Source organism: Macaca mulatta, chromosome 18 (genome assembly GCF_049350105.2).
Source record: "Macaca mulatta isolate MMU2019108-1 chromosome 18, T2T-MMU8v2.0, whole genome shotgun sequence".
Taxonomy (NCBI): Eukaryota; Metazoa; Chordata; class Mammalia; order Primates; family Cercopithecidae; genus Macaca; species Macaca mulatta.
The window spans coordinates 21,752,935-21,772,957 of record NC_133423.1 but is presented as its reverse complement, the minus strand read 5'-3'; the positions used below and the strand labels follow the sequence as shown (position 1 = coordinate 21,772,957).

The following is a 20,023-nucleotide window of genomic DNA, read 5'->3' as shown; positions in this document are numbered from 1 at the left end:
TTGTCTGGGGAACACTGACTAATGCAAACAGGTAACACCATGGAATTAGAGTAGTGAAGCTCTAGGGCCTCCATGTACAAGTTGCCACTCCAGGGTTAGCCATGAAAGGTGATACTTAGAAAGGAGAGTCTGCACTGTACTGCCGGGATTCTAATGCCAGGCAGCTGCTTGGCCATAAGTGGCTACACTTTCCAAGACTCTTCCATTCCAAGAAAGAGACAATAAAACCACCTACTCATCAATAAGGATTTAATGAGATATTAATACAAAAACTTTACTATTATTGATATTTACTACCAGAGGGTGACTCAACCAAGGTCACACAAAGTCTCCCAACTTTGGGGGCAATACTCCTCTCACTGCCTCTGGATACCTATAGAGTGTCCCTCCTTTGTCTTCAATGACATCTGAAGTGGACCACACTACTCTGAACCTTGAGAGGGCCAACACTAGTTTCAACTTGGGCCAGGTGCAGTGGCTCACATTTGTAATCACATCTTCCCTTGGGAGGCGACAGCAGGATGATCACTTGACCCCAGGGGTTACAGACCAGCCTGGGGAACATAGCAAGCCCCTGTCTCTACAAAAAAAATTAAAAATTGAAAAATAAATGAATTAAAATATCAATTTTGGTGGGAAGGATTGTCATGGTATTATAATATTTGGTACCATGATAAGTAGTCTTAGGATTTCTGATAACTCATCTGAGTTGGTCTTAGTCTTTTTGTCACCATGGTAGGCAGGCTATGAATAAACCTTCATATGCATGATACTGCTTCACCATCAATGTCTATCCCTTCCTGGGCCTTCCCAGGAGGCCGTGCAGGGAGGCTTTGCCTATTCTTGGCCCTCCCAGACACCCTTGTTTCTGCCATAATGTAATCTACGGGTCTGAAAACCTGGGGGCTGCAGTGCTGGGCGCCATCAAGAAAGACAACAAGAGAGATGGATGGATGTATCTTGATTTGATAAGTCAAATCAGATTAAACTAATGGCATTTCGGAGATTTTTCTGAATACTTTTTTCCTTAGGAACTTGTTACTGAACTTGGTTGCAACTTTTCTTGGCTGAAGTTGAGACTATGGCTGGGAGAAGCCAGCTACCTGGGGGTGGGATAGGAGTGCGGGTGGGAGGGTGAGAGTGGTGATTTAGAGATAATCACTTTACCTTTGTGAAGTCAGCTCTTTATGTAGAGATATGAAGTTGTTTCATACTTGTAGTCTTTTTTTTTTTTTTTTTTTTTTTTGAGATGGAGTCTCAGTCACCCAGGCTGGAGAACAGTGGTGCGATCTCAGTTCACTGCAATCTCCGCCTCCCGGTTCAAGCGATTCTCCCGCCTCAGCCTGCCAAGTAGCTGGAATTACAGACATGTGCCACCACACTTGGCTAATTTTTGTATTTTTAGTAGAGACGAGGTTTAGCCATGTTGGCCAGGCTGGTCTAGAACTCCTGACCTCAAGTGATCTGCCCGCCTCAGCCTCTCAATGTGCTGGGATTACAGGTGTGAGCCGCTGCGCCCAGCCAATATTTATAGTCTTTTTAAATTTTGTCCTGACAAAGATAGGAAGAAAGGTAGGATGAAGGGCATGGCCCCTGCAGATGGATCCTTAGAAGAAAGAACAAGAGCTGCTCAGCCCCAGAATGCTGCCAGCCCCACCCCTTGCACCATCACCTACTCTCTGATCCCTCTCCTGCCTTAGTCCTCACGTTTGTGTTGTCTGAGGAGTGGGTATAACATTCGGAGCCTCCCAGCCTTCCAGGCAGGGTTGACCCAGAGTGCACAATGGCTTTCATTGTCTCAGGCCTGGATCCCTTGGCCAAGAGGCCTAGGAATATACCTATGGAAAGTTCTGGAAAATAGTACCCCTTCCTCACCAAGTCCCTTGACCGATGCTCAGTTTCTTCTGGAGGTGATCCAAGGAAGTGGCTCCTTTGTGGCCACACTCGGCACCCCTGTCTCTCACTTTCTCAACTTTAAAGGGGAAATAATCACACTGAAGGATGCTCAAATGGATCAGCCAAGGTGGGGAAGGGAAGAATGATCGTCCCATGCGACGAGCTGTTGATAGCACAGGAAAGTGTAGCACAGAGAAGACTTAGGGTGGGCATGACAGTGTCTCAAGGACTCCTCAAGGACCAGAAAGCAGTGCAGAATAGGACCATGTGACAGGGGAAGAGCTAGGGAGACATATTTAGGTTCAATATAAGGAAGAGTTTGCTAAATTCAGTTTTCTCCGAAGACGAGAATAAGTGAGTTCTCCAGCACTGGAGATGTTCAAAAACACCACGAGCACTGGGCAAGGATGCAATTAAGGAGAATGGGCAGTTAGATTCGATGAATGGGTCTTGGCTAGGGGCGATTCCACTCCTACCCCCAGAAAGGGACAATGGCAATGTATGGAGATATTCTGGTTGTCACAACTGAGAGGTCCTACTGGCCTCTAATGGATGGGGACCAGGGACACTGCTCAATATCCTGCCATGCATGGGACGGCGCCACCACAAAGAATTATCAGGCCCAAAATATGAATAGCATTGAGGTTGAGAAACCCTAAATTAGATAAGCTGTAAAGCCTAAGTGGAGGGTAATCGCCCCCTCCCATCTGTCTGGCAACCCAGAAGACCGTGAAAGGAAATCAGCGACATGTTGGGAAGAGCTGGATTTCAAGCAGGACCGTGCAGTAAGATTTTCAAGTAGATGAATCTCAGAAATATATTTTCAGTTTCAAACATTGTGGGTTATATTTTGGGATGCTGGCCATTTCTGCTGTAGCCAAAACTATGAGCCTGTCATTCTCCACACAGCAAATTTTCTGTTCCCACCATTTGTACCTACTTCTGTGTACAAGTTAGAAGACAAAGATCTGGAGACAGGATGGGCTAGGGAGTGGAGAAGAATAGAAAACAAGCAAACAGAGGAAACTACGGTGAGGTTTCACTCAAAGGCCTTTAAGAATGATCCCTGATATCTCTTCTAAAATTATCTTTTAATCCCCCTTTTATGCCTGCTGGGTAGTGCGATTTGTCAAACCCCAGAAAAACCCTAGAATTACAATGAAATTTGTTGTTACCAGATGCGTGAATCAATCAGATGGCTCTGAGGTCAACTCTTGGCTCTGTCAATTACCACCTGGGCCTGGGCAAGTTATTTAACCTTTCTGAGCCTCGGTTTCCTCATTTATAAAATGGGGTAAATAACACCCACCTCATGGGATAGCTGTGAAGAGCACATGAACAAATGCACGTAACAATCACACGCAGTCCCTGGCACATAATAAGTACTCACTAAGCAGCAGCTATTACTTGTATGATCTCCTTCTCAGGAGACTTAAATAGCACAACACTGGATTAGGCCTTGAACAAGAAAATGATGCTATCTTGAAAATCACAATCTAACACAGAAATTAGCCTGCCCTAATTACAGTTGTCCATTATTATTAATTTAAAGAATAAGTAGCTGCTGGACAATAGATACACATGATGTCATTTAACTGTCCTACCATCCTAGGGAGGGAAGCATTACCAACTCAGTTTACAGATGAAGAAACTGACATGCCCATGCTAAGTGAGGTGCCAATCATAGCTCCTAAATGGCAGAGGAGGAATTGGAACCTGGGCCAGCCTGACTCCTAAACTCCTCACCACTGCCTCCTTGTTCTCCGTCATTCCCCTTCTTGCTCTGCTTCCTGCACTCCAGCCTGGACCTGGGAATCTTGGAGCATCTCATGGCAGCAAGACCTGCCCTCAAAGCCTTCACTGGCTCCACATATAAATGGCCAGTCACAGCTTAAGGTATTTCCCCACACTGAGCTATTTTCACTTGGCAAAAATAGCCGCTAAACTTAAGCAGAGACTCTCAGCCCGGAATCCCCAAAGAGCAATGGCAGAGATGCGTGAGCTATTTTCCATATTTCAAAAAGCCATGAAGAAACTAAAATGCAATGGTTCATTGATTTATATTGGAATTACATCGACTCTCTGTGGTGATGCTGGTTGTTTCAACCTGATTAGAAGCTCTGATTGATAGACAGTTCTTTATGTCTTTGATGAATAAAAAAATGGGAAATCTAAATATATATGGCCTGTTGCACAGTTAAAAGCTCATCAAAGCCTGAACTCAGCCATGCATGGTAGCTCACGCTTGTAATCCCAGCACTTTGCAGGGCCAAGGTGGGAGGATAGCTTGCGCCCAGGAGTTTAAGACCAGCCTAGGCAACACGGCGAAACCCCGTTTCTACAAAAAATACAAAATCTAGCCAGCCATGGTGGCATGCACCTGTAGTGTCAGCTACTTGGAAGGCTGAGGTGGGAGAATCACTCGAGCCGGGGAGGTCAAGGCTGCAGTGAGCCGCGACTGCACCGCTGCACTCCAGCCTGGGCAACAGAGGGAGACCCTGTCTCAAAACAAAAACAAAAACAAACCCCAAATCACAAAATACCCCTGAGCCCCACGGGATGAAATAACTTTACAAATGCACTCGGTGATGAACTATCCGGGGTCACTGAGCTAAAAGGTCACAGCGTAAATCATGGAATAACAGGCACTAGTTGGTTCTGGTAGAGTTTCTCAGCGATCTGTCAAACTCCATGGACTCTTTCTTCCACAGTGATGCAATCAGAGCCAGGCATAACTGATTATTAAGACTGTAACCCCCAATCTCTCTTGCAGTTAGCTATGACCATGTGGTTGACTTTTTGCTAATGAAACATGAGCAGAAGAGATACATGCTTCATTTTGGCTGGTATGTTAAGAGAGCGGGTGTGCCTCCTCCATCTTCCCCTTTTTGGCAGCTGCAACCCAAGCCGTGCAGACACATAAGAAAGTGCTCATCACATGTGGTCCGTAGACCAGCTGCTCATCCCCAAACTATTTGTTTCCCATCCACAATGAGATAAAGATCTTGTGCTAGGACACAAATCAGTGACCTTGCTACACACATTGTTTAGTACAGCTGACATTTTTCTTTCATAGCAAGATGCTCTTGATGAAGGAAGCAGTGCCTTGACTTACATTCTGACGCAAGCTCCTTCTCTCCCTGTGGGCCAGCCCTTTGAGTAGTGCTGCTGTAGGGAACGGTGGCGACTGAAGGTGGTATGAACCCAGGTTCTGAATATCAATGTGGAACAGAGCTGCCTGCCAACCTGAAACACCTGCCCTGGACAGAAAAGAGAAACAGACTTCTCTTTTGAATGGGTCACTGCACTGCAAGGTCTCTGTCTCATAAGAGTTCAGCTTTCCCCTAACTACGTCAGTGGGGTTAATCATATTTACCCAGCTGTCTGTAGTGAGGATTTTAAGAGGTGTATGAGAGGACGCCTATCAACTGAATCAAACATGCACAGGTTCCATTCTCTAACTGGAAACAGTTCACTGTCTTTTCTGGTGAGAAGTTTGGATTCAGCCTCCTTTTCCTGGAGGACAATGTATTGATTCAAATCTCCTGAGTTCCATCTTTGTGCCTAAGACTGGGCCAGGAACTGCGGATGCAGTATCAAGCAACATGACATGGGTGCTGTCCTTAGAGGGTGCCACAGCAAGTCATGTGGCCCAGCCGTGGTCTGCAGGCAGGAAACCTGTAGGCTGGGGTGGCTTTGGAGCAAGAGCTAAGGTGAGTGGAGGGGCCTAGACATCTCCTGGCCTGTAATGGACACGAGAAACAGTGTTGCCCGAATTAGCAAAAGTGTTGTGCTTTCTAAAGAATTATTTCTACACTTGAATGTCTTTACAGTGGCTTCCCCTTAGTTTCATGGGGATGGTGGGAGGTGGAGGATTTCATTTGAAAGACTCTAAAATAATCTTGGTTAAACTAAAGAGAAAGCATTTTTCTACAACTTAATTTGGAGAGATAAGGGTTTAATGCATCCCCAAAGATCCAGGGTTGCAGAAGGCATTTCTTAGACCTGGGCATTTCTTAGGTTTGTTGTTCATTCACCAAATACTTCTCAAGCACCACTATGATCCAGGTGCTCCGTGGACACACAGAGGAACAACACCAATCCCTGTTTTGAAGCAAGCTCACTGTGTGGGAGGCAGCAAGCCTAGGGATGATCAGTTGCCTGCCAGTGGAACACTTGCCTACTGACAGAGCCTGGGGACGAAATGCAGAGAGGCTGAGAACCTGGGAGGGATGGAGCCCAGGCCAATATGTGGGCCTTTTTCTTTTGATTTTCACTTGAATCACTCCCTGAGGATAGTATTATTGTATTTTGTTGGAGGAAGTATTATTGTATTTTGTTGGAGGAAGTATTATTGTATTTTGTTGGAGGAAGTATTATTGTATTTTGTTGGAGGAAGTATTATTGTATTTTGTTGGAGGAAGTATTATTGTATTTTGTTGGAGGAAGTATTATTGTATTTTGTTGGAGGGTAGTATTATTGTATTTTGTTGGAGGAAGTATTATTGTATTTTGTTGGAGGAAGTATTATTGTATTTTGTTGGAGGAAGTATTATTGTATTTTGTTGGAGGGTAGTATTATTGTATTTTGTTGGAGGAAGTATTATTGTATTTTGTTGGAGGATAGTATTATTGTATTTTGTTGGAGGAAGTATTATTGTATTTTGTTGGAGGAAGTATTATTGTATTTTGTTGGAGGAAGTATTATTGTATATTGTTGGAGGAAGTATTATTGTATTTTGTTGGAGGGTAGTATTATTGTATTTTGTTGGCTACCAAACTATTAATGATCTTAAAATTAACTTCCTTTCTCTTAGACTCAGACACATGCATGAAAATACTCTTCAGATCCAAGAATACTCAGTCATGCAATGTGAGTGTGTAATCACTTAAGAATACATTGAAGGCCAGGTGTGGGGGCTCACGCCTGTTATCCCAGCACTTTGGGAGGCCACGGTTCACTTGAGGTCAGGAGTTCAAGACTAGCCCACCAACATGGTGAAACCCCATCTCTACTAAAAGTACAAAAATTAGCTGGATGTGATTGTGCATGCCTGTGATCTCAGCTACTCCACAGGCGGAGACAGGAGAATCGCTTGAGCCAGGGAAGCAGAGGTTGCAGTGAGCCAAGATTACACCATTGCACTCCAGTCTGGGTGGCAGAGCAAAACTCTGTCTCAAAAAAAAAAAAAAAAAAAAAAAAAAAAAAAAGGATGTATTGAATCAGCAGATATTCAGACACAAGTGTATGTTTTCAACTTTATCAATACCAATATCAACATGGAACAGTAAAGACCCACCAGGGAGGCAATTAACAAGCATTTGGGGAGGAATAGACCTCACCTATTCCAACCACACGGCCAACTCTGGCAGCCAAAACGTGGGCAACAGCATCCTACCAGCTTCTATTTATTGTTGCATTGCTATGGTGCCGATCCCCTTTGTATCCATGGTATTTAGAACCTCGGGGATTGGGCTGGTGACCATTCTTTAGATCTGAGAACAGAAGGAGCAGAGGAACGTTGAGCAACTCTAGAGGGGTGTGTATGTGGCAGTTCAGGGACAGTTTGAGCTTTCGGGTAGAGGCAGCCTAGGGAAACCGGCATAAAGCAGTTTCTTTCTCTATTCCATGGAAGCTGCATGCTTGTGAAAAGGGCCAGGTGTCTTCTGTCTTGCCATGCAAGTGGGCAGGGCTGCTTGGGAATACCAGGTGGGTTAAGGATACTGCCCTTAAACTTAAGGTGCAGGGCAGCAGGGAAAGACAGAGAGAGAGAGAGAGAGAGAGAGAGAGAGAGAGAGAGAGAGAGATGGGGGGAGGGGAGAGTGGGAAGGGGAGGGGAGGGGAGGAGAAGAGAGGAGGGGAGGAGAGCTGCAAGAAAAAGGCAAGGTCCAGAGAAAAAGAGAGAGATCTGCAAGAAGGAGGCAAGGTCCCGAAATCTATGGACTGGGACAGCAAAGATGTGGCCTACGAAGAGAAAGGTCTGGAGAATCAGAAGGCCTTTCAATGTTGGTTCTAAATCCCTCTAGCAAAGCCCATCTATCTTTACAGCTCACCCGTCTCCATCTACACCACCCCCCAACCCCTCCCGGCCCAGATCAGGCAGCGGGGTCGCCCTCTCCAGGAATTTCAGGGCAGCTAACACTGGAGGCGCCGGCGAGCCTGGAGAGGGAGGAGTTCACTAAATTGTGTTGGATGTAAGGCGTCGAGGACCGGAGGAATTAATCCGATGTGGAGAAGGCGGACGGGGCTATGAAGAAAAAAGAGGGGGCAATGTACACTCAGCCTTTTCGTCACTCGGTGAGGAGATGGATGGTTTTCCGGACCGGGCGTCCCAGCGCCCCGGCTAGCTATAGGGAGACGTCAGAGCGCTCCGGTCCGCGGTAGAAGAGCCCCCAGCTCCCCCCGCCCGGGCTTCCATATAAAGTAGGGGCTCTAGTGGAGGCCGCAGCAGTAGCACCAGTGGCTGCGGCGGCGGAGCTCCTCTGAGGTCCGGGTCACCAGTCGCTGCTCTGCCAGTAGGGCGCACAACCCAGCCTCGCCCAGCCTCTCCGCCGCGCTCCAAGGGCTTCCCGTCGGGACCATGCGCGGCCGCGAGCTCCCGCTGGTCCTACTGGCGCTGGTCCTCTTCCAGGCGCCCCGGGGGCGAGCGGTCCCGCTGCCTGCGGGCGGAGGGACGGTGCTGACCAAGATGTACCCGCGCGGCAACCACTGGGCGGTGGGTGAGTGTCCTGGCCGCGGGAGCCGCGCGCTTGGCCTCCTCTGGATCAGCCAGCCAGAGGGGACCTGTCTCCCCGTTTCTTTGCGTTTCCCGGGCCCAGCTTTGGGAGCTGGGTTTGCTGTGACCCTTCTACCGAAACACCTTCCCGATTCTCCTAAAACTCCACCCCACCTTTCCCCATTCTAGGGAGCCCATGAGCCCCTCACCAGCCGGAAGCTGGTCCCCTGATCCTTTCCCGCTCGCTTCCAGCCGGTGTCTCCCCGTGTTCCCCAGGGCACCCGAGCTCCCAACTGCCAACCCCGGTGCAGATCATCTTCCCTCTGCGTGCATCCTACATCTCCTTTTGTCCGCCTAGTCTCACCCTGTCTGGCACGGTACTCTCCTAGAATAATCTTGGGGAGCGTTGTCCCTTAAGAACATCTCAGAACCCTAGTCCAGCTCGGTGGCCTCAACACCGACCGGCATGGGCTGAAATCTAAGCTGCGCCTATGCGCCCCGCAAAGCCACAGGTGTGGGGACCTCCGGCGCAGCGCTCCCGCCCTGGATTTCACATCTGTTCAGTGCGCAGTGCCCTGAATCCCGCCTGTCTGTGGCTCTCTGGAGTTTCCACAGTCCTTCTCTTCGCTTTGCAGCGATATTCTTTTCCCTGCCCTTTTGTCCTCTTTCCAGCCTACAGGCTCTGAGCTTGGGGAATCTCGCCTGCTCTCCAAGCTCATCCCGATCTCTCTGCCCCTCTGAGCTCCGCTCTTTCTCCGCCCCTCTAGACCCACGACTTCGCCCTTTCCCCTCGCTCCTTTCCCATTCCCTCTGCAACAGGTCCTGCTCTCTAGGCACCGGCTTGGAGGCTCCCTCGCCACGGCCCCCAGAACCCGGGCGGAGAGGACGGCCGCGCTGCGGGTGGGGAGGGCACCCGCGGGTGGGGTCAGGATTCTGCCCCCCGCGCACTCACTGCTTTCGCTCAGCTGGGAGGCAGGAAGCGACCCGTAGCCCCGGCTCACCCAGCATCACCCCGCGGCTCTCGGCCTCGCCGAGCATAGCTTCCAGCAAACGCAGAGCATCCAACTTCCTCACTCCCCCACCCACCCGCCCCACAAAAGTCAACTACAACAACCCCAACCAGCTTCGTGGGAAGAGATTTAAGGGTGTGTGTGTGTGTGTGTGTGTGTGTGTGTGTGTGTGTGTGTGTATTTCCTTAGCCATTTACTTAGAAGGCAGGGCAGGGGGGCGGGGAGGGCTGGAGAACGGTGTGTTGAACAAGTACTTGCTAATTCATATATCGGCTCATTCACAAATCTTGATAGAAGACAAAGAATTTGGGGAAAGGAGTGGGACTGGAACTGTTGCTTCCTCAGCTCTTCTGTGTTGTGTGTGCTTTTGTGAGGGAAGTCGAGATCTTTGGGTTGCAACACAGTGGTTTTCACTGTTGCTAAAATAATCATTTGCCAAGTCTTGACAGTTCCAGGAATGAGAGGATATGTGATCGCTGAGGGACAGGAGGAACCCAGCAGTCTGGTGTGGAGAGGAGAGGTTGGAATGGGTGAAGCTGAAAAACCCTGCGTTTCAAGAATGAAGGATGCTTAGCAGGTGTTGAAGAATCCAAATTTAGAATTGATGCTTCTCAAAGAGGGCTTCTGGGAGCTTAGATCAAGTGGCCATTATCTGACCCAGCCACATTGGCTGGAAAGGTGGAATGAAACTTCTGGATTCCCAATCTCTTTTTACTCATCTATATTATTATACTAATAAAGCTTATTATTAGGTAACCCTTGCAGGCCCAAAGGAGGACAATAGAGTTAACTGGGGAGCGGCATCATGTTATCTCTGGTGCAAGTCAAGCCAATCTTGATTTGCTGTAGTTCTGGAAAACATCTGTCTCCAGATATTTAGGGTGTCTGCTATTTAATTGCTCTTCACAGTGGTACTTGAGCATTTCTAATCTAAAAAAATACCAACCAGTGGTGACCCCAAATACTACTTTCATATTTATTCTCAAACGCACTTCTTTCTCTCCCTTTGATAGCTGTGCAGAGTTGAGGAGGAGCAAGGGAAAGAGGGAGGTGAAGCAGAAACACACATTTTGGCCTAAAATTACCTTGTGGTTGAGAAAAAGTTTCCTTTGAGTAAAATGACCTCAGTTGGAATATAAGCATTGACAAGGATGAATGATGTTAGATTTTAAATTCAGCTTTCAATTATCCCAAGAAAATGCTTATCCTCTTCAATCACCAAAGACATGTAGCTTCGTTTTAATTATATAAAACTAAAGCTACATACTGCTGTCCACGAAGATGCTGTCAGCACACATTTACAGGCTTGGTAAGTAAATTGCTTCTTCCAGCTGAGAGAAGGATGGCGCAGCAATGGAAAAAAGGTTACCAGTTTGAAAACTTAACAAATGTTTATCCGCTTGATGTTTGTGGAAATGTTTTGTTTGTGTGATGAAAATATAAGTCAACACTTACACTGGTGACTATTCCCTGTGCACCCATGAAATGCTCCTAACTGTGGTTCTAACTTGGATGTGAGACATATCCTAGAAGGCTGAATTTGGAAATGCCAGTATTCAGCTGCAGAATGGCTTGTTATGGCTCCAGAAACTGTGGAATAGAATTTAAGTGTGGGTCCAGAGAAACTAGTTCTTAGGAGTACTCAACACTTTCATCTATGCCGTATTCATTTCTGTTTCAAACCATCCCTTTAGTAGTATCTTTAAACGATTAATAAAAAGAACAAAAGCCTTTTTTTCTCTGATCAAGGTTTTATTTTTTTCAAGTGACTGTCTTTTGTCTATGGTGAGATTTCCATTATTATGATATGGGCACTTGACAAATGATGTTGGGAGAAGAGGTGGAAGTGGGCATATCATCCATGTTGCCATGGAGATGATGATTTGGTTGACAGTCACTAGCTCAAAAGTGAAATCAGACCCAGGGAATGTGTACTTCCCTGGGATGTTATAGATAGCGTGCTCTCCTTAACAACCAGTCTATGGATCTAGAGGTAAAGAACGGATCCCCACACATTCCCCAGATATGCATGTACTGAAATTTAGTACAATCACAGACTGGAGAATGACTTTCTCCTCCCGTTTTAGAAAAGCCCACAAAATTATTCAGGCATGACAAAAATGAGGTTCTTATGTGTGATATCTCTATCGCTCCTCTGTTTTATTGGCAATAACTCTTTCTCATTTCCAGCATTCTAACTAGATGATAGGCAGTTAGAAGGGTAAGGTGACCTAGGTCATTACTGGGAGTATCAGGATTCTAGTCCTGCCTTCCAATCATCATGATTCAATTTCCTCCATATAAATAAAACCAAATGCATCACTACTTCCTGGGAAGTTGCACAACGTAATCACTGTTATGGCTGAATGCAAAGTTACTGAGTGAATAGCTGAGCACCACGTGACCAAGCTGATAAGCGAGGAGCCAATCATTCAGGATTCCAGGCCTTTGCTTGGGACAGTATTCCCAGTTAGGGTCCTGAAATTGTGTGAAGTCTCGTGTCATAAGCAATTTGGTAAACGCTCACACTGCAATGCAGTACAACCTGATTTTAATGCTCCTTAATACTCATAGAATTATTTTTTCTCAATTACATAATGTGTCATGATATATTGGTATATAATCCCTATTTTTATAACATTAGAAAGCCTTTTGTAGACCTTATCCTTATTTCCAGATCCCAGAATGATTTTAGCTGCTTTATATTCTTAGCAAGTTAAAAGACATTGCCACGCAGTATAATAATGTAGTCTAGATTGTGAGCTGATTTTAATCCTAAAACAGTTACTTACATCTGTGTGACCTCTGGCAAGTCTCATTTTCACCAAACCAGTTAGCATATGGATCAGATGAAATCAAGCACATTTAAACATCCCATAAACTGCAAATCGCAATACACATAAAAGCAATAAAGTTGCTTACAGTGAGGGCTTCTCTGTTGGTGGATAGAACTTCTAGGAAAGGGCCTCTTTCCATTTTAAGACTGAAGATCTTTCAAATTTTATGTTTGTTTTAAATACTTCTAATGCCAGTCAGTGTTGGCACCACAAAGACCTTTTCCTTTGCACACTTTAGGTCAAAAGTACCATAGTTTTGTTGACGTTAGAAATTTCAAAGTGCTACAAAGTCCAATTACAGAGAGAGAGAGGAAAAATCAACAGTAAAAAGTGGAGAATATGAGAATATTCAAGCAAGGGTCTAAAGTGTTAAGAATGCAGACCTTGAATTCTGTACCCACTTCTGACTCCAAGTTATCCCCTCTTGCATACATAAATTTTCATGTTTTTGGTGGTTTTGCCTCCTTAACAGCTGTTTTTTTAAAAAAATCATTTACACGGCTAGCACACATTCCTGGAGCCATTGATAGACTTGCAGACACCCAAGAGAAAATTCTGCATTTATGTGGCTGTAAAGTGTTACTCAGGGCTTGTTTTCAACTTGGTTTTCACTACACTCTTAACAAACAATCAATCTAGGTAGTTTCCTAGGTTCAATCTCAACTAAAATTCTGAGAAAGTTTAAATGAAAAATTCCTTTGGTATTTTTTACTACAGATAAAAGGAAAGCAATATTTTTTTAAAAACCACACAAAGAAAAGCATGGAGACTTTTATTTTCAGCAGCAATTCAAAATTGGCTGGGGAAGATGTTTAAACTCCATCTTTCAGTTGGAAATAGAATTTGGTGCATACAGAATTGATGATAGAATTTTAGATATGGAAGGCTCCTTAAATTTAATCTAGTCTACCCTGTTCATTTTATAGTAGAGAAAATTAAAGACTAGGGGTGCTACACGACTTGGCAGAGGTCACCTTACTAGCTAGTAGAGGTGCTGGAACCAAGCCCAGGGTTTCTGGGTTGCAGTTCTGAATGCAGTCTAGCTCATTGCACATTTTGAACAGACAGCAAAATCTATCTGTCATTTATGAACTGACTCTTAATAATAAAACGTGATTTATTCTGCATTTTAGGAGGAAGCAGCACAAACACAATTGATGTCCTTTTAAATTTCTCATTCGTTCATTCCCTTTGGTTAAATTTGTGGCATTATGAGTGTTTTTGTTTTGTTTTTTACAGGGCACTTAATGGGGAAAAAGAGCACAGGGGAGTCTTCTGTTTCTGAGAGAGGGAGCCTAAAGCAGCAGCTGAGAGAGTACATCAGGTGGGAAGAAGCTGCAAGCAATTTGCTGGGTCTCATAGAAGCAAAGGAGAACAGAAACCACCAGCCACCTCAACCCAAGGCCCTGGGCAATCAGCAGCCTTCGTGGGATTCAGAGGATAGCAGCAACTTCAAAGATGTAGGTTCAAAAGGCAAAGGTAAAAGAAACATATGTGCGAGATGGGTGGGAGGTATTTGGGGAGAGGTGGAAAGAGGGCAAGTTCAAATGAGGAAGAATAGAATTGCTTATGATATAAACCTTCATGGTTGCTATATTAGGCTAACACCAATACATGCTGAGCACATTGATAGACAATTTCTATGTTCTCTTCTTTTTGACGTAATAGTCAAAAGGATATTGATTCCAAACTCCAATTTAGGAATTTTTTTCAGCAATTTTGTCTATTTGCCGTTATGCATTGATGGCATATATATTTTTTTAATAGCCAGGCCCTACCAGAATGTTTTGATAGTGAGTCTGCAAAGTATTTGAGTAAATCCATGTGGATCTACATATTTTATGTTTATTTCTGGTGAACACTAGTGGAGGTTCCTAGTTTTAGAAAAGAACATTCTTGTTTGCTACCTTTGACACAAAGTAGCACTTCTTCATATTTGTTCCAGAAGTACCTAGTTCAGGTTTCATACTAATATTTTAAAACTCGGTGGACATATCTGAGATCAACAAATTCATCCTGTATATGATTTTATAGAGGATAGGGGAAAATAATTATACTAAACTGGCAATACTTAGTTACAAAGACAGTGAACAAGATAAGAGAGAGAATAAAACTTATAGGAAGAAAGCAAGGCAACTGAAAATGAGGTGATTATCACTAACTTTTAAGTTTCCATGAAATGTATAACAAAATACAAAATAATAATTACAATAACAATGGTGGCTAGTTTTACTGAATATTTACGATAATCCGAGTATTGGGCTAAGCAGTTTACCTCCATTTTCTCAGCTTATGCTCACAATAGTCTTAGAAGGAAGATTCTACTATTCTCTCCATTTTAGAGGTAAGGAAACTAGTCCCATAGCTTTTCATTGATAAAATCAGGGTAAGGGCCTGTGCTCAGTCTGCCATGCAAGACATCTTCCAGAAATGGTCGTCATTGATCTTAATATAAAGCATCCAGGCTGAAGGCCTTGCTTCTCGCTGCTTCTGACAATAAATAATATTGTTTTCCACTCACTGTACTTGGAGAGCTTCCTTCTTCACTCATTCATAGCGAAGACTGATGGCCCCTTTAGGGGCTCAGAGCTGCCTTTGCCAAGCCTCAGCTGGCTTTCTGGAGGGAAGCTTTCTATTTCATTGCCCTTTGAGTCTATTGTGGTCTTTCTCTCTCTTTCTTTTCTTTTCTTTCTTTCTTTCTTTCTTTCTTTCTTTCTTTCTTTCTTTCTTTCTTTCTTTCTTTCTGTCTTTCTTTCTTTCTAGTTCTGTCTATGTGGTTTCTTTCTTTTCTTTTCTTTCCTTTCCCTCTCTCTCTCTCTCTTTTTTTTTTTTTTTTTTTTGACAAGGACTGGCTCTGTTGCCCAGGCTGGTCTCAAACTCCTGGGCTTAAGTGATTTCCCCAGCCTCGGCCTCCCAAATGTGGGTTTCTATGCTAAATGGAAACTGAATTTCACCTGTTACACTAAGCGCCTAGAGGGAAAGTCTTTGTAGCTTTTATTCAGAAAAAAAAAATCCCAGATTAAATAAATCAATACAGAAATAAATACCAACTTTGTGCAAAACCCCAAGCGATTGTCTGGTCCATACCTGTGTCTTAGGTGTTATGTCATCAGCCCCCTTCTTTACTGATGGATCCCATACTCTGAGGGCTCTGTGAACTTGCAGGTGACTTCTCAGATTCTAGCTGGCCATCCTTTTTCATGGTCAGGTGCTTTGCTGGAGTTCCTGTAGGTGGATATCCAACAACAGTACCCTTCTCATTTGTCTGAACAGTAACAAAAATTGCCGCCACAAAACCCTCGAAAATAATTTTTGCAAACATTGAAATGGACTTGCCCTCATAGCTTGTTCATGAAATACTCCCCTCTATTAACACACAATCATGTTACTATTCTATAGTGCCTCATTTTTGAAACAAACAGCAGTGTCCAGTTTGCGTTATTTTATTTCCGCAACCTGGCCCCGCGTATCTTTGGAATCTTTTGGAAAATTCAACTCCTTTCTTAAGGATCAAAAATTTTCCACCATATTCAGAAGAATATTCTGTAAGCTTCAAAGGCAATGGCAAAAAGAATAGTTCCACAAAGGTGTCTGAGTAGCAGTAAAATAGGATGGGTTGAGTGGGCAGCTGTGGACAGTGACTGCTTAAAGGGGGCAGTCCTTATCCCAAGTGAACTGAAAAAGGTCATCAAAAAGATTATTTTAAAAAATCGGGCTTTCTTTTTCTATTATTTTTATGCATTGTTTTTCTTTTTACAGGTTTAGAAAGCCCGTCTCATTTCATTCCACCTCCAGTTGAATAATTAGTTATTGCACACGTTGGTACTATTCTTTTGGCTTTATTTCCTAGTAACACAAAAACAAATTCCACAGTTAGTCTTTGCAGAGACCAAAATATTTTATTGCTTCTCTTGCACTGGAAATTCCACCTCAATGAAAGTATGTTGTTATGAAAATTGAAAACACCTTACAATGATCTGACTCAAAAAGAAGGGGTGCCAAGAGATTAGTTCTATTAGAAACCCATATATCTCCCATATCTTAGAGTTATGGGAGTGTTAGAGAGAAACTTAATAACTTAGCCAAGCATTGCCAGAATTAGCAGCAGGAGTTTTCAGAGGCTGAAGGACTGTTCTTAAAATTAAAAACTATCTACATATGCTCTCCTCTCTCATTTTAGTAATAAAACATCAAGTACTGTTGCCAACTCTCTTGGAGCTGTAGTTAGAAACTCCAAGCATTTCCTATGTTTTGATGACAAAGATATTTACTTAATTCATAAAGGATGTGTGTAATGTGCACTGAAACTAGGTTACTTGATCATGGAAACAGCTCCAGAACTTTCAGAGCAATTATGCCCAGCAATGTTCAAGGTTAACCTTAATCCTTTTAACTGTGCCCTTCTCACAAATCTTTTAATTCTTTCTTTCTTTTTTTTGAGATGGAGTCTCGCCCTGTAGCCCAGGCTGGAGTGCAGTGGCGTGATCTCAGCTCACTGCAAGCTCCACCTGCCGGGTTCACGCCATTCTCCTGCCTCAGTCCCCTGAGTAGCTGGGACTACAGGCGCCCGCCACCACCATGCCCGGCTAATTTTTTGTATTTTTTTTTTAGTAGAGACGGGGTTTCACCATGTTAGCCAGGATGGTCTTGATCTTCTGACCTCGTGATCTGCCTGCCTCAGCCTCCCAAAGTGCTGGGGTTACAGGCGTGAGCCACCGCGCCTGGCCCAAATCTTTTAATTCTATTCTGCAATTAATGAAACTTTTTCCCCCTGGTTTCTGCAACATGAGACTGTTCTGTTCCTGCAAGATGAAACTCATCCCCATGGATGAAGCTCTAGGGCCTCATCCATGATCCTGGATGTGGTTGTGCATTTTCCTGAGTTTCAGTGGAGGTTTTAGTTGGCCTTTGGTCTCCCTTTATAATTTGGACTTAGTCCCTTATTCTTTGCAGCTTAGGTCTCTCCTTTTATTTAGTGGACATGAAGGGGGCAAGGAAATGAGCTACAAAGGCTGTTATGGAAAAGAAAGTAAATGTGTTCGTTCTTCACTTTTAAGGGACTACTCTCACTGTCTCATCAAATCAGTACAGAGAATAGGAAGGTCTTATTTCTGAATATTTGAAATGCTCCAAAGGAAGTGCCAAATATAGAAAAAGCAACATACAATGAAGAATCACTCATAACCTTCTGATTATGCTGGCACTTTCTATGACGGAGCAGAGTAAAGCTGGCTCCCACCTAGAATACAGCTCCTCCCCACCCCCAACAGTAGACCCCCCCCATTGCCTCCCAGGTCCTTAATCTTCCTAGTTTCCACAATTCTCTTTTTCCTTTTAGCTTTTATTCCTTCCAGCCAAACCTCTTTTATTCAACATTTTGAGCCAATGGGGGACTTACGTAGATTTTTTTCCCCACACATTAGCTTTTATGACCAGTGACTCATAAGGCAAGATATGTGCTGGCATCTTTGGACAGGCGGCAGTCTTTAATAGGGCAGCCTGGGTTGGTGGAGGCGAGCAAAGTTAATTGGCATGCGTGGGAATCAAACCCCAGGCCCTGGGCTCATTAGCACATGGTCAAAACAACTGAGCCACAGAGCAGGTAATAATTTGCCCAAGAATATCACTAGTTCCTTTATTAGAAACAAATGGCTGATATGGAAGTTGGGGAATCTGAATTGCCAGAGAATCTTGGGAAGAGTAATAAGCTCTAGTCTCAACGAAAAGTGTTTTTTCATCTCAGCGCATAAAGGGTGCTATATGGGAACAAAGAAGTATTTTAAAATTATAACTACTCTTTCTTTCTTTAGTCTTAGTTAATTTGAGCAGAAGCCACAACAAGCAAACCACAATAAATTTAGAATTGGCAGAAATCCAAATTAACTCCTCTTCCCAAGTTTCCACACTACTACCATTTACAGTTGTAGGTTTGTAATGTATAATTATGTAATCCAGAAACTAGCTTTGATTTGTGTAATGATGCATTGTCAAAGTAAGCAAAGTAAGAATTCAAATTCCACATTCCCAGAATTTACCACTCAGCTGCTCCTCTAGTAATAAGTTCCTGGGGATAGTACATTAACCAACATTGATTAAAACATACCTGAGTAATCATATCAGGGTGCACGTTAAGCTGATAAAACAATAAGATCCCAAAATGCAGTAGCTCAAAAAAAAAAAAAGTAGAAGTTAATTTGTCTCTTGGGGGACAGCTCTGGTTCGCCAATGTTACATGCTCAGAAACACCTGCAGGGCTTGTGAAAGTACAGATTGCTGCGCTCCACCCCCAGAGTTTCTGATTTAGTAGGTGTTAGGTTGAACCAAGAATTTGCCTTTCTAACAAGCTCCCAAGTGATGCTGATGGCTTGTAGGAATGGATTTACTTCTAGGATTAGACTTCAGCTCACTCTGTTTGCTGAACTCTTTCTAATATTTCTTAAGTTGGTAGACTCTCTGCTCCAGGTTCTCAACGTGAAGGAAGGAACCCCCCAGCTGAACCAGCAATGACAATGATGGCCTCTCTCAAAGGAGAAAAACAAAACCCGTAAGAGACTGCGTTCTGCAAGCTTCAGTTCTACGGATCATCAACAAGATTTCCTTGTGCAAAATATTTGACTATTCTTGTATCTTTCATCCTTGACTAAATTCGTGATTTTCAAGCAGCATCTTCTGGTTCGAACTTGTTTGCTGTGAACAATTGTCGAAAAGAGTCTTCCAATTAATGCTTTCTACATCTAGGCTACCTGTTGGTTAGATTCAAGGCCCCGAGCTGTTACCATTGACAATAAAAGCTTAAACACAGGCTGTTCTCTTATTTCAATCCCAAATGAGAGGATAGTGTGGCAGAGATGAACAAACAGCTTAAGGATGTACTCGTGTGCTCACTGACCAAGTCAGGCTGAAGCTCTCCCCTTTGAATCCTTGTCGTGACTAAGAGCCTTTGCAGAGGCTCCCTCACTTTCTCATTCCCATCAGGTGGGCCAGGTTGAAGATGGAGGCTAGCCCTATTCATCACTTAAGAATTCCCTAGCCTTCAGCCCTTACCATGACCAGGTATTTTGCTGATATTATTGATGGACACCTCCTAATAGTCCTTTAAGCTCAGAATTATCATTTCTATTTAACAGATGAGGAAACAGAGGATTAGAGAGATCAAGTGCCTTGCCCAAGTCACATAGTAAATGGAAGTGGGATCTACATATCCACAGTCACCAGATTTCCTGCATTACTCATTTTAAACCTCCCTTTCAGTATAGTTATGCCTAGCAAGTAGCACTGTTTTTTCAAAATTTCATCGCCAGTCTGGGAGGAGTCGTCCCCAGTGCCACATTTAGTTAGCTCCACAGCTAAAGGATAAGATGAATTCAATTCCTTCCATTTTTAGAGAATGTGGCCTGGCAGTTCGTTAACACTCACTAGTTCTATTTTTTTTTTTTTTTACCGGTTCCTTTTTTATCATGACATTTGCACATTAACAGATTTCGAAGCTTCTTGCCATATGTTTAGAATTTTTTTCATTTAGGAGAATCACATTTGCAACCCTAAAGAGATTTGTCTTGCTCTT

General features: G+C 43.8%; 1 protein-coding gene across 1 annotated transcript; it reads left to right on the top strand.

The window, feature by feature from the left end:
- Positions 1 to 8,239: 8,239 nt before the first annotated feature.
- Positions 8,240 to 19,260, top strand: GRP (gastrin releasing peptide). Its single transcript, XM_015122110.3, has 3 exons — positions 8,240 to 8,616; positions 13,699 to 13,919; positions 18,901 to 19,260. The coding sequence occupies exons 1-3, from the start codon at positions 8,478 to 8,480 to the stop codon at positions 18,964 to 18,966; spliced, it is 426 nt and encodes a 141-aa protein (XP_014977596.1). The 5' UTR covers positions 8,240 to 8,477; the 3' UTR covers positions 18,967 to 19,260.
- Positions 19,261 to 20,023: the final 763 nt, after the last annotated feature.

Bases quoted from the DNA above. Each gene is read 5' to 3' on its own strand.
- GRP (XM_015122110.3), top strand. From the start codon at position 8,478: ATGCGCGGCCGCGAGCTCCCGCTGGTCCTACTGGCGCTGGTCCTCTTC. The intron at 8,617-13,698 runs GTGAGTGTCCTG...TGTTTTTTACAG, and splicing joins CGGCAACCACTGGGCGGTGG to GGCACTTAATGGGGAAAAAG. The intron at 13,920-18,900 runs GTAGGTTCAAAA...ATATTTCTTAAG, and splicing joins ATAGCAGCAACTTCAAAGAT to TTGGTAGACTCTCTGCTCCA.